The sequence below is a fragment of the Raphanus sativus genome, chromosome 4 (assembly GCF_000801105.2).
Source record: "Raphanus sativus cultivar WK10039 chromosome 4, ASM80110v3, whole genome shotgun sequence".
Lineage (NCBI taxonomy): Eukaryota > Viridiplantae > Streptophyta > Magnoliopsida > Brassicales > Brassicaceae > Raphanus > Raphanus sativus.
In genome coordinates this window covers 13,829,527-13,842,800 of record NC_079514.1, presented here as the reverse complement: position 1 = coordinate 13,842,800, position 13,274 = coordinate 13,829,527, and the positions used below count along the sequence as shown (strand labels likewise).

The window sequence follows — 13,274 nt, the reverse complement described above, 5'->3', positions numbered from 1 at the left end:
CTTAAATATATTTCACGTGAATAAGAAATTTTTTGTTAGTATTTATACGCAGGAAGAATCGACAAATCACATACATACAACTAATCCGGTTTTAATTGTTACAGATAACCCGTCATACTAAGAGTTGAACCGGACCGGTTTGAATTGTGAGCAGACGACGAGGAGACAACAAACTTGGTAAATATGTTGATGTATTAGTTCACAGAGTATTACAGAAAGTAATAAATAATATGTTGCATGAAGCTGAGGCTATATTGGAGTTTTTATATTGGTTGCTTAAATTTGAAAAAAGGAATATATATAGAGAAATGAATGTTTTCCACTAAATAAAAGAGTGTTTATTTGAAGAGGAAATATGTCACTAAAAAGAAGTTTTGTTTTAAAAAAATGTGAAGATTAACAAAAAGATTTGAAGACATTTACTTGGGAAAAGAATCACAGATTCTAGCTAGTATAACTAGGTTGAGAAAGTTTTGTATGAGATTAGCACAAAGAAAATGATTCTTAGCAAAAGAGGTTTTATTATTTGTATGGTGAGTGAAACATAAAAGGTTAAGAAGAGATAGTTTCTTGTATCATGTGTTAGAACATACAAACGTGTGAGACTAGTGTTTTCCTGATTAAATAAGACTTGTAAGTTTACTTTGAAGAGATCTAGTAAAGATATATTTCTTTGTTGTGATTTTTTTGTGTTTTTTCTATCGTAGTAATTCCCGATACAATACTCATACGATTTTATATCAGATCCATTTTGCACTTTCAATTAATATCAGAGCGGTTCATCTAAGTCATTAGTGAAGATCCTGAAGGCAATATGAATGATATAATACTTATGCTTGATCATGAACATTATGTTATGGGCATTAGAAATTGATGATGAATGCAAGTTTACAAAGTATTGATATGTACATTTGGACATCATTGGAAGATAGCTATGAAGGTCCCAAGACAACATAAAAAGATGGTGTTGTTGTCAACAAACCATTGGCTAAATGGATAAAGCATGAGAAGAAGATGTCAAGATATAATGCAAAAGCTTTATTTTGTGTTTTTACATAGGTCAAGAAAAAGCAACTCAATCTGATTCAAGGTTGCAAGAATGCAAAAGAGGCGTGAGATATTCTGCAATTACACTTTGAAGAAACTGAGAAGGTTAAGAGTTTAAGAATGGATTTTTTCAAATCAAAATTTGAGAACTCGAAGATGGAAGAACATGAATATGTACCAGGTTTTACTTCTCAAATCAGTGCGTTAGCACAAAAGACTCGTGTTCTTGGCATGAAATACAAGGACAAGAAACTGGTGAAGAAGTTTTTAAAGTGTCTGCCAGAAAGATTTACATCTTATAAAACAGCAATGTTTGTGTCTCTTGACATAGATGGATTTAACTTTCACGATGTTTTGGGTATGATAAAAGCTCATGAGATAGAGCGGGAAATCATACCGAAGTGAATCTAGCATTTGCTGAAACAACAAATCAAAGGTGAGAGAATAAATATGAGGTGATTAAGATGATTTGTGTGCTTCACCAAGTACTACATGAAATGATACAATGGCAAGAACATGAGAAAGTTGGTGTGAGCAAACAAAGGCAAGAAGCTGGCGAGCCATGGGTTAATACAGAGGTAGTGTTATAAATGCATGAGGATATGCACATTTCAAAAAGAAGTGTCCAACGGCCAAGAGAAGAGATTCAAAAAATTTAGGTGCAAAGAAATTAGACTTGATGAGATGCAAAAAAGAAAGAAAAATCCTTCATAAGAAAGATGATAATGAATCAAGAAAAGGCAAAGTGTTCAACCTAGTTGCTTTTGGTGCACATAAAGATGATGCAAGTACGTCATATGAATCAGATTCTGAATTTGAGGAGGAAAAATATGATGAAGGACTATAAGATGATCTAAAAGAGAGTTACAAACAAGTGTGTGGAACGTTAGTGAAGTTTGTAAAGGAGAATATGGTGCTAGTAAAAGAACAGAGACGTCTTGAAGCATTTATTGAAGTTATATAGAAAGTACTGCAAGTAGAGAAAGAAGAAGCAAGACAAACTCATGTTAAACTTGGGGAAACACAAAAGAAAAATATAGAAAAAATTGAGGTTTTAGCTACATCTGCTATGAAGCCAGTGGTTAAGATGACTGCAACGATTTCTTTAGATGAAAAGATTGCAGTGAAGACTGCTTCATCAACTGATACAAGAAAAATTCTAGAGGTAAAAAGTGTATTTTAACGACTCTTTATACATGTATGTTATCATTGTAGAGTTGTTGGGCATATTAGGCCAAAGTGTTTTAGGCTATTGAGGAAGAAGCATCAGATTGAGCAAATATATGATATGAAGACTCATGGTCCAACAAGTTATTCTTGTGGATTTAAAGAGCATTTTCGAAGTAATTGTTTCAAGTTGGTTTAAAGAGCTAATCATGGTGGGATAAGGCTCATTGTGGAGTTGTTGGGCATATTAGGCCAAAGTGTTTCAGGCTATTGAGGGAGAAGCATCAGATTGAGCGAATATATGATATGAGGACTCATGGTCCAACATGTTGTTCTTGTTGATTTCAAGGATATTTTCGAAGTAATTGTTTCAAGTTGGTTCGAGGAGCTAATCATGGTGGGATAAGACTCATGAATGCATGGTCTAGGAGAGCTAATCACTATGGAGATAGTGAAGTGGTATTTCATCCTCGATTTAGAGGGTGACGATCTTCGAATTAGTTTTTGATCATGATGTAATTCATAGGGGGAGATTGAAGATGCAGTTTTCTGTATGGGTGATGAGTTCACATACATAGTCAAAAGGGGGAAGATTGTTGATGTATATGTATTAGTTCGTGGAATACTACAGAAGGTAGTACGTAATGTGTTGCATGAATGTGGAGCTATATTGGAGTTCATGTATTGATTGCGTTAACTTGAAAAAATGAAAGGGAATATATTTGTGAAGATAAATGGACGTTTTCCATTAAATAAAAAAGTGTTTGCTTGAAGATGAAGTTTGTCATTAAGAAAAAAAATTTTGCTTAAAAGAAATTGATGATTAACAAGGAGATTTGGAGATATTTACTTGGGAAAGGAGTCACAAAATCTAGCTAGTATAACTAGCTCGAGGAAGATTTGTATAGGATTAGCACAAAAGAAAATGATTCTTAGCAAAAATGATTTTATTACTTGTACGGTGAGTGAAACATAAAAGGGCTAATGAGAGAGTGTTTCTTGGGTCATATGTTAGATCATAGAAACATGTGAGGCTAGCGTTTTTGTGATTAAGTAAAGTTTGTAAATTTACTTGAAATAAATCTAATAAAGAAATTCTTTGTTTCCATCTATTGTAGTACTTTTGACATAGTATTCATACATCTTTATAACTGACCCATTTAGCACTTTCATAATCAAACATTAAGGATCAAAATAAGCCACCACAAAAACTGCTTATACAATGAAAATCCCTGTCCCCAATGCTTCACACGAAAATGCACCTAGCTTTCATGCGTTCTTAGTTGCGCCGGCTATCAGATAAAACATCTGCTATAAGAAATGTGATCCTACCAAATTAACAGTAATCAAATTTGTTTAGATTTTATATTGAGTGAATGTTAAAATTTATTCATCATAAAAACGTTTATACAATTGACGGTAAAATGTCGTTAAGTTTCAAAACTCTTAACTAAAAAAGAAACACATATGAATACTATAACTTCAACCGAGAGCATATTCAAATAACTTCAAAACAACCTAAACTCTTTCGATTTTGGAAGTGATTCTTGAAAGTAGGAAGTTTCTAAGTTTAAGATTTTCAAGTGTGAGACAATTAGAATCTTTAAACTACAAAACATTTGTAAACCATTGTTGGTGTGTATAATTTTGACTGGGAAAAGAGATTTGAAAATCCATTTAGGCTAAAAATATGCATATAGGTATCTTTTTCTTTAACAAACCAAATAATATTAATCAACTTAAAAACGGAAATTATAATATCAATTGCAATCCCAAATTGAACAAAATTACCGAAATCTAGTGTTACAATAATAGCTTCGCTACCCGACAACCCCAATACTTTCTACTAGACTATAGATGTCAATTGGACGGGCCGGGCGGGTTTGGGCGTGTCCGAATGAGCTTTATTTTTTTGCTGGACATATTTGGTCGAAACTCAAATAGAACCATGTCCAAATGAGACCAAAACCAAATAAAACCATGATTTATTACATTTGTTGGGCTGTCCATGGGCCTATACGACCACTTAATGTAAACAACACAATTTTCAGTTTTAAAAAGTAAAATTCATACAAGTTCTAAACTTCATATTCTAGACTTCATAAAAACACACAAGTTCACAAAAGATAAATTGCGTTTTCTATTTTGGCAAGAAATTGCGTTTTTCCGGTTTTTGCGAGAAATTGTATTTTCCGGTCTTGGCGGAAAATTGTGTTTTTCCAATTTTTGCGAGATTTATGTTTTCGGTTTTGGCGGGAAATTGTGTGTTTTCTGGTTTTACGGGAAATAGTATTTTCTGGTTTTTGCGGAAAATTGTGTTTCCAGTTTTAGCGAAAAAATACGTTTTTCTTCTTCTGGTTTTGGCAGGAAATTGCGTTCTTCCGGGTTTTGACGGGAAATTGAATTATTCAGTTTTGGTGGGAAATTGGGTTTTTCGGTTTTGGTAGAAATTGATTTTTCCGGTTTTGGCGGGAAATTGTATTTTTCCGGTTATGGCGGAAAATTTGGTTTTTCGGTTTTGGCGGGAAATTTGATTTTTTGATTTTAGCGGAAAATTGTATTTTTCGGTTTTGGCTAAAATTACGCTTTTCCGGTTTTGGCAGACAACTATATTTTTTCCGGCTTTGGCGGGAAATTATGTTTTTCAGTTTTGGCAGAAATTATGTTTTTCATAACAAAATCACACATAAACAGTTATAAATCAAATCTTTGGGTTTCAGGAAAATGTCGAAAAAAATATTGAGTTTTTCCCAATTTGCTAAACCTAGACATTTTAGATTTTTGGGCCGCCTATTGTCCAAACGGTTAAGTCCAGTATTGTCCATGATATAATTGGGTTTGTCCATGTAGACAAAAATTTAGTTACGGACCAAAATGGACATGCCCATTTTAGACCATATCAATTTGGACACGGACCGCCCATTTTTATCCCATCCATTTGACATCTCTATACTAGACCATGGAAAGAAAGATTTCACTTTATTGCTTTGGCTGTCGGAATTTCCTTTGTAGTTTTTGAAGTAGCTGTTTTTGAAGTAGCTGGTTCCCAAAGATCTTATCAGAACTTGTAAACTTGGTTATAAGAATAAAAGTGAATATCTTTACTCTTCTTGTGTATTGATAGAAGGTTTATATTATAAACCTTTGTTGAACTTTTTTAGTCATGAAGAAATATCATGGTATATTTTTTTACATTAAAGTCGATAGTATTCCTTTTTCTTTGACATAATCCTAATGAGAATCTTGCAATCTTTCTGAAAAGAGAGTGAAATTACAAACATGCTCCAAGATTTTAAGAAGATAAACTTATTTGTGAATTGACAATTCTGCTGTTTAATCTACTGAAACAAAATTTCAGTTTTAATATATTGATACAATAAAGTAAAGTTATGGAGTGGAAACAAAATGAGAATACTGATCAGAATAGAAGGAGTTTACAGATTCCTCAAAACTAGATCAACAGAAGTTTTCAGATGGAAGCGACCACAAGACGGCTGGTATAAATGCAACACTGATGTATCGTTCATCAACACACAAATACCAAGCTCTGCAGGTTGGGTTATTCGAGATAGCAATGGAGTTTATAAAAAGGCAATACAAGCAATAGGAAGAAGAACACACAATGCCCTTGAAAGTGAATTACAGGCCATTCTAATGGCTTTACAACATTGTTGGAGTCTGGGGATTACTCATGTTATCCTGGAAAGTGATTGTCAAAAAACAGTGAATATTATTAACAACAAACGACTTCACTTTGAGTACTATAACTGGACAAGAGAGATCAGAGCATGGATGGCAAACCAAGAGGCTGACAAGTTAGCAAAAGACAGAATGGAAGATTTATCTTTTATATTTCATGCGTATGTTCCATTACGTTTTAGCAATTTGCTCCATGTAGACTATATACAATCTTCTTAAGTAATAAAAGTGCTGTCGTGAAAAAAGAAATAAAGTAAAGTTATGTGGGCTTTTATGATTCATGTTTTGGTTAAATTATGAGCGAGAAAGGACGCTAGGGCCCTGTAGAACATTTTTGTTTTCTCGCCATTATGTAATTAAAAAAAATTGAAGCCGTTATTGCTTTCACAAATAATTAGTTCATACTTAGTAAAATTTCAAAAACGTATAAAAAATTAGTCAAAGTTGGGTTTACCACTAGAAGAAAAAATCCAAGAAACATCATTATCATTTGAAAAAAAAAAAAGACACGTATTAATAGCTAGAAAGAAAAGCATGAACGAACGTGGACAGGAAACTTTGTAACGTTGTACTGTCTGTGGCTGTTCACGAATCAATGAACAAATTGCCAATCTTGTTGTATTCTTCTCCCAATCACTTTAATTTTATTTTTCGCAAAACGATTATAAATAAATTAAATAAAATTTATATATCGAGAAGGAAAGAAAGAAAGAAAAAGTAAAGTAGCCGCCTCATCTTCATCGTCTCACCTCCTTTGCTCTCTCTCTCTCTCTCGAGATGGGAAGCCCGATTTAGGGTTTCGTTCGATTTGACCATCGCCACAACGCTCTAGACTCTTCCTGTAAGTCCCATCTTCTCTTTTTCTCGTTCCATTTTCGTTTATTTATGTCTGATCTATAAAATGAAAAGTTGGAAACTTTTCTATGAAGTAAAAATCTTCATAGACTCTGTTTTCACATCTTTTACGAAAGAAAAATCCTTTTTTTGTAAGATTAGTTTATGACAAGCTTTGATCTGTTTGCAGGTTTTAAAAAAGACAGTTTCTTTTTAGAGAATTATTATGCCGAAAGAGAGGAAAGACCGATCTGTATCTCATGAAAGGTTAAGAGCATCATCATCGCCTTTGTATTGCGAGTCAAGCCGTGCTTTGAAGAAGCCGAGCGAGAAGCAAGTCAAGGAATGGGAAGAAGCTCGATGTCCCGTCTGTATGGAACATCCTCACAACGGCATCCTTCTCATTTGCTCTTCCTTTGACAAAGGTTGTCGTCCTTACATGTGTGACACTAGCCACCGTCATTCCAACTGTTTCGATCAGTACCGTAAAGCTTCCAAACAGACGACACCAGCTGAGACTGAAGGTGGTGGTGGTGTAGCTTCAGGCTCCAACACTGTAGATTTAAGAGAAGAGGCTGCATCTGATGAGGTAACAGACCAAGAAAAAACCAAACCGAAGCTTACTTGTCCGTTATGCCGTGGACATATAAAAGAATGGGTGGCTGTTGAAGATGCTCGAGGTTTCATGAACGCGAAGCTTAGGAGCTGTTCTTCTGAGAGTTGTGAGTTCAATGGAACTTACTCTGATCTGAGAAAGCACGCGAGGCTCCAGCATCCAGGGGTAAGGCCATCAGAAGCTGATCCAGAGAGGCAGAGAAGCTGGAGGAGGCTAGAGAGGCAGAGGGATTTAGGGGACTTGCTTAGCACACTACAGTCTTCTTTCGGAGGAGCAATGATGATGGTATTCTATCGTTTGATGATGGTGGTTGGCTTACGGTGTTCTTCCTCATCCGTGTGTTTAGACCAGAATCGAGTGGTGGAGGATCAAGGAGTAGTAGTAGCTGGTCTGGTACGTCTAGAGCTAGGTCCCATATAGGTGTGAGAAGAAGATCTTCAAGGCTTTGGGGAGAGAGCTATGAAGGTGATACGGGAACGTCATCTAGAGATAGAGATGAAGAGAACAACAATCAGTCTTCTGATGAACAAGAGTCTAGACGTCGTGTCAGAAGAAGAGCTTTCATCGCTGATGATGTTGATGATGATGATGAAGAACCTTGATGGCTCTTTTGGTGTTTATGCAAAGAAAATGGTGGAAACTTTGTAGTAATAATGAAACCTATTCTGTAAAATTTTGTTGAAGATTGAGAAAAAAGTTTCTTTTTTTTTCTAATTTAGAAACAAAATGTTCAATAATAATTTTTACCGTTTTACAAAATCTTTACAACATTGAAAAGCTTGAAAATGAAAAGTTTAAGCAGAAGTAGCTGGTTCTGAAGAAGAAGCTGCTGCTTCAGCTCTCTTCTTTGCAAAGTATTCATCGGCACGTGCAAGGTTCTTTGCAACTGAAGGCTTCACCCATTTCTTTCTTCCGGGGAGCACTGTGAGTGTACAGCCTGAAGCTTCAAGCTTCTCTTTGGCTGATGTTGAGAATGCACGAGCTTTGAAGTTGAGCTTCACGCTTAGTTCACCAGTACCAAGAATCTGAAATCCAAGAAGTAGGATTTAAGTAAGGAGCAAAGCAATACTTTTTTGTTTTGTTTCTCTCAAAGGTTAACACAAACCTTAAGAGGTAGTTTCCTTTCCCTTCCAGAAGGATTGATCAAACCCTTAAGCTTCAACGTCTCTAGTGACACTTCATCTCCATCTTCAAACCCAGCTGTTTCAATGTCTTTGAGATTAACTGGTACGTACTTAGGCAGTCCTGCACGCATACCTGTTCAAAAAACACGGTTGATGCATCAGAAAGCTAAAATAAAGGATACGGATTGAAGAAGGTGCTTTGAGATTATCAGCAAAATAAAATCTCAGGCAACGAAGACATGAAACTGAAAAACACCACCAGGACTCCCATCTCTCGGTTACATACGGAATCTATAAAGCTTAAACAAAGTCTCTGGGTGAGACATTTCATCGAACACTTAGACTACACAAAGTTTGATACTTTGAGATAGCAAACAAAGTAAAAAAAAAGAAGAAGAAGTAATTGTACCTCCGGCGATTCCTCTAAGTTTGGGGAGACGGCGATAAAGAGCGGTTTGACCACCTTCAAAACCTCTCATGATTCCAGGACCAGATCGTGACTTCTGACCTCTCATCCCGAAACCACAGCTCGCTCCTTGTCCTGCAGAGATACCTCTACCTTTTCTCTTCGCCCTCTTCCTCGAACCAGGCTGTGGTCCCAAATTATCCAGACGGAACCTCTCTGAAGCTGCTGGAGAAGAAGAAGGAGAAGACGACGACGTTTGGTTGAACACAACAAGGGGTCCCGTTCGACGCTTGTGGTGGAGTTTCAGAGAAAGAATCTGACGTGGGTTTGCTCCTAATAAGACGCTTACATTTCCCTTAAATGAAGTGGAAGGGAAGCAGGGGCGGTGACATTGGCGGGAGATGGGAAGATTTGTTGAGATAGAGAGTGGAACAGCCATAGAGGGCATACACCAGATGAAAAGCTTTTAGAGATAAGGTCGACGATGGTATTCGTGAGATATTCAGTGCTAACGACAGCATTTGGGCCTTTGTGGGCCATTTTGAGTTTTAATTTCGTTTTCGTTATTCTGGTAATCAAAGATTGGTTATATATTCTGTTAGCAAATGTTTTCCTTTTTGAACGGGTTTGAATCCCGAAACTCCTAGTATAAAATCATTAATGAACTCTTAATTAAACTGCTAGATTAAAGAAACTTATATAGCTAGCTATAAACAAACTAATTAATCGATTATAGAAAAAACAATAACAAGATAAAAAGACCTAAAAGAAAAGGCTAAAACAAGCAGGACCAAAAACAAAAGGCTAAAAGACCTTCAATAAACATGAGCACATAGATTTCGGTTTATCCAAAGTCCATTTTCATAAAATGTCTTGCAAGCATCAATCTTCCAAAACAAAAATCGTCGTTCTCTATGCCAGAAAATACACCACCGAATACATCCACTCAAAAAGTTATAAAAAGTCGCTAGAATTAATGAAGCTTCACAAAAGCCCTCGACCACATTCTTGTTTGGTATATTGACTGGCAAATCTGATGCACTATACCAATGAACCTTGGTTCCGCTTTGAGTATTGGTAAGTTCAGCCCCTGCAGTGATACGATCATGACCGGCTCTCTTCATAGATAATACCAACTGGCAGACCAGCTATGAAAGATTAATCTTATTCTAGCCAAGGAAGATTCTGACATCAAGTGAGAAAATGGAGATGACTTCATTAGACAAAAACTAGAATTATGTTCAAGAAATCATATCATTAGGCAGTAACCAGGTGTTTTGTATAGGATAAATGACTATACGTACAATTTAAGGTCTAGGCAAAGTCTAGTCATTAACGAATTATTAATTTATTATATATTTTATATTTTTATAAGATATTTTAGTGTTTGAATTTAGTTATAATTTTTAATGAATTATTAAAATTAAACATATTAAACAAAAGAAAACTAGGCAAATTTATGGAGTTATACGAACATTATTTCTTAATTTAACATATTTACACTAATTTAGATTGTTGTAAATCGTTTTTAACTGTTTTAGAATAATTTAAAACGATTTGAATCGTATAGATAAGATTTTAAGAAAATCGTTTTGGTATGATTGAGTTGCCGCTTAGGCGCTACCTATGCCAATTTTTAGAACCATTAAAGAGTATTTGAGTCGGGCCATAATATCCTTGATTCGGGTTGGTCGACCAAAGGACCAAGTGTCCACCATTTGATTTAATTCAATCGTATTCTTCATTCATTTAGTCAAATCTTTATTTCTTTACGTAGATTTCTTATTTGAAACAATTTTCTTTGTTTTCAACAAATGTAAATCCTATAAAAAACATAAGAGCCACATAATAAAACAGACCATTAATGTTAAACTTGTTTTCTTATGAAAATGAATTTTGCTTGTTATTTCAAAACAAACCGATTGATGTTTCGTAATATATACATCAATCAACACTCAACCTAATGTGGTACGTCATATTCAAAAAAACAGTTGTTTAGATAAATTAGGGCTTTTCACAATCTTTGTGTGAACATTCATTTTACAATTTCCTTGATCTTTGATGCCAGTACCCCATTGATCGAAAGGCTATCCAAATCGCCAAATTGATAGTGTATTTCTTTGGACAGAGTGATATCATTTGCTCTCAAAAACAAGTTGATTCATCAAATCTTTTTATCTTTACAGCTTTGGAGCTCGAGGTTTGGCTCTAAATTCTTTATTAGACAATATAACACCCTTCTTAACACATAATAGTGTCAACATATGTACTCCATCTATATAGGATAGTAACTAATTTATAAACTAACTACCACCAATTCCCAACTGATTAATTCACACAATTTTTCTGACAGGGCTGGGTTTGTTAATTTCCCAGTTGGTATCTTTTATTTTATTCAGAGATATTTTATTTGTTTTAAACTTGAATTTTGCTTTGTTCAGTTAAGAAAACAGACATTATTTTAACCAATTTAATTATTGATTTTCTATTATACAGGTTAGGTCCAAGGCATCCACGTATGGGCAAGATATGATATGTACAATAATATCATATTCTATTAGTTCAATAACCCCACAATATCATATATTTTACATAACCACATGCATACAATTATAAAAGATCTTAGTGGTTCGTACCATCATTAATTTATCGAATCACTAATTTATACGAATTCCTTTCTCCACGACAAGAAGAGAACAATGTGTATTGTGTAAACACCTGCATTTATTGAAGCAATGGTCGTTACTTCAATATTTTCTTACATTACTAAGTTTCTTGGTTAAATAAACAATCAATTGAAATAACAATAATCGGATCCCTAATGATCTTTTCTTACTTTTTAAGACTTGAGGTTTGTTGATCGCCGTCGCTCATAACTAATAAATTGATCATTCGCTCTTGAATTATCTTGTGGATTGGCTCTTTAGGGTCTCCGACATCAGTTAATGTCTCTGCTTTAATCTGTGGATTATTTATGATGAGACTAACCTTTTCAACAAATGGTTGTTGACATGAACTTAATATAAATATTTTTGCACAAGTGATTCCATAAATGACATGGTCAAGAGATTATACCCCATGATTTCCACTTATCTTCTTGGCTTTCTCTAATATACCCAAAGCAATCTTCATATTCTTTTCTTGAGCTAGTCTTATAAGTTCTGCCCCTGCATAACACACAAGAACATGCATATATAAGATAAAGGAAAAACATATATAGATGTTTTTCTTAAATGAAGAATAATCGTTGACAAACGACTTAACTGGGTGAAAATGGATAGAAAAGCTGTGCAAATCCCAACGATGAAGAGAGCGAGATAGGACCAACAAAACTTTGTGGCTGTTTTGCAAATATCAAAAGTTTATTGCTGTTACTTATATCTTGAAGATTTTCAAGGACCCAAACGAGTAAATCATAACTTGAGCTGCTCTCGTCAATAACCACCATAACATTCTTCATCTTCTTCAAGTTTGTGTTACAATTAAAATCTTGTCAATGTGTTTATTTATAATGTGTTTGGACGTGGAACCAGTCTAAGAAAGTAATTAGACGATTTGGTAACTGAAAGGCCTCGTTCACCAACTAGATTCGTTTTTTTTTTCATTTACAAGAAAAATACACTCCAGTGACATTGAATTATAGACCGATCAAGTATATGATTTCATTCAGACATTAATTTATTATAAACAATTAATTTATGAAAAATTATCACCACTGATTTATTTAATTTTAAAATGGTTCGAGTCTCCCGGGGTTGGTAGCTGCCGGATACATGCCAGTAATGACATAAGAACACTAATTATTTTTGTCTATAAATTATGATGAAAATCAAAAGTTGACGAAAAAAAATATGACAAAAACAAAGAAGAAAATGTTCAAGTAGGTCCTAACACTGACGAAAGAAGACTTTTTTTTGGGTTCACCAACCAATAGGAAGTTGTCATTTTAAATCTAATATCTTTTAATTAAGGAAACAAAATAACTTGCCAAATTATTTTATGCTTTTAAAATAAATAAAAAGATGAAATAAATAAAAATAACAATAGTTTAAAAAAAAATATAATTTAAAAAAAAATATTTATTTATAAGATTTAGAGTTTAGTGTTTAAGATTTATAGTTTAGAATTTATCCAAATGTTTATTATTTTCCAAGGGTTAGAATTTACCCAAGGGTTTAGGGTTTACCCAAAGGTTTAAGGTTTATGATTAGAGTTTAGGGTTTAGTGTTTTGTTGACAACACGTTTAATATTTTTCCAAGGGTTTAGGGTTTACCCAAGGGTTTATGATTTAGGATTAGAGTTTAGAGTTTAGTATTAGAGTTTAGGGTTTAGTTGACAACATTAATTTTTTTAATTCGTTTTTATATACTATTTTTATTT

General features: G+C 34.2%; 2 protein-coding genes and 1 non-coding gene across 3 annotated transcripts; 1 reads left to right on the top strand and 2 right to left on the bottom strand.

Annotated features, from left to right (window-relative positions):
* Positions 1-6,588: 6,588 nt before the first annotated feature.
* Positions 6,589-8,077, top strand: LOC108855219 (uncharacterized). The gene is made up of 2 exons (XR_008945189.1): positions 6,589-6,754; positions 6,938-8,077. It is a non-coding gene; the product is annotated as an uncharacterized LOC108855219 (transcript).
* Positions 8,047-9,379, bottom strand: LOC108855220 (50S ribosomal protein L15, chloroplastic). The gene is made up of 3 exons (XM_018628984.2): positions 8,897-9,379; positions 8,469-8,620; positions 8,047-8,388 (listed from the first exon to the last, which is right to left on the bottom strand). Exons 1-3 carry the CDS (start codon positions 9,339-9,341, stop codon positions 8,158-8,160), a joined length of 828 nt encoding a protein of 275 aa, XP_018484486.1. The 5' UTR covers positions 9,342-9,379; the 3' UTR covers positions 8,047-8,157.
* Positions 9,380-11,428: 2,049 nt separating this feature from the next.
* Positions 11,429-12,401, bottom strand: LOC108852509 (uncharacterized). Its single transcript, XM_018626016.2, has 4 exons — positions 12,158-12,401; positions 11,969-12,060; positions 11,730-11,854; positions 11,429-11,611 (listed from the first exon to the last, which is right to left on the bottom strand). Exons 1-4 carry the CDS (start codon positions 12,351-12,353, stop codon positions 11,551-11,553), a joined length of 474 nt encoding a protein of 157 aa, XP_018481518.1. The 5' UTR covers positions 12,354-12,401; the 3' UTR covers positions 11,429-11,550.
* Positions 12,402-13,274: the final 873 nt, after the last annotated feature.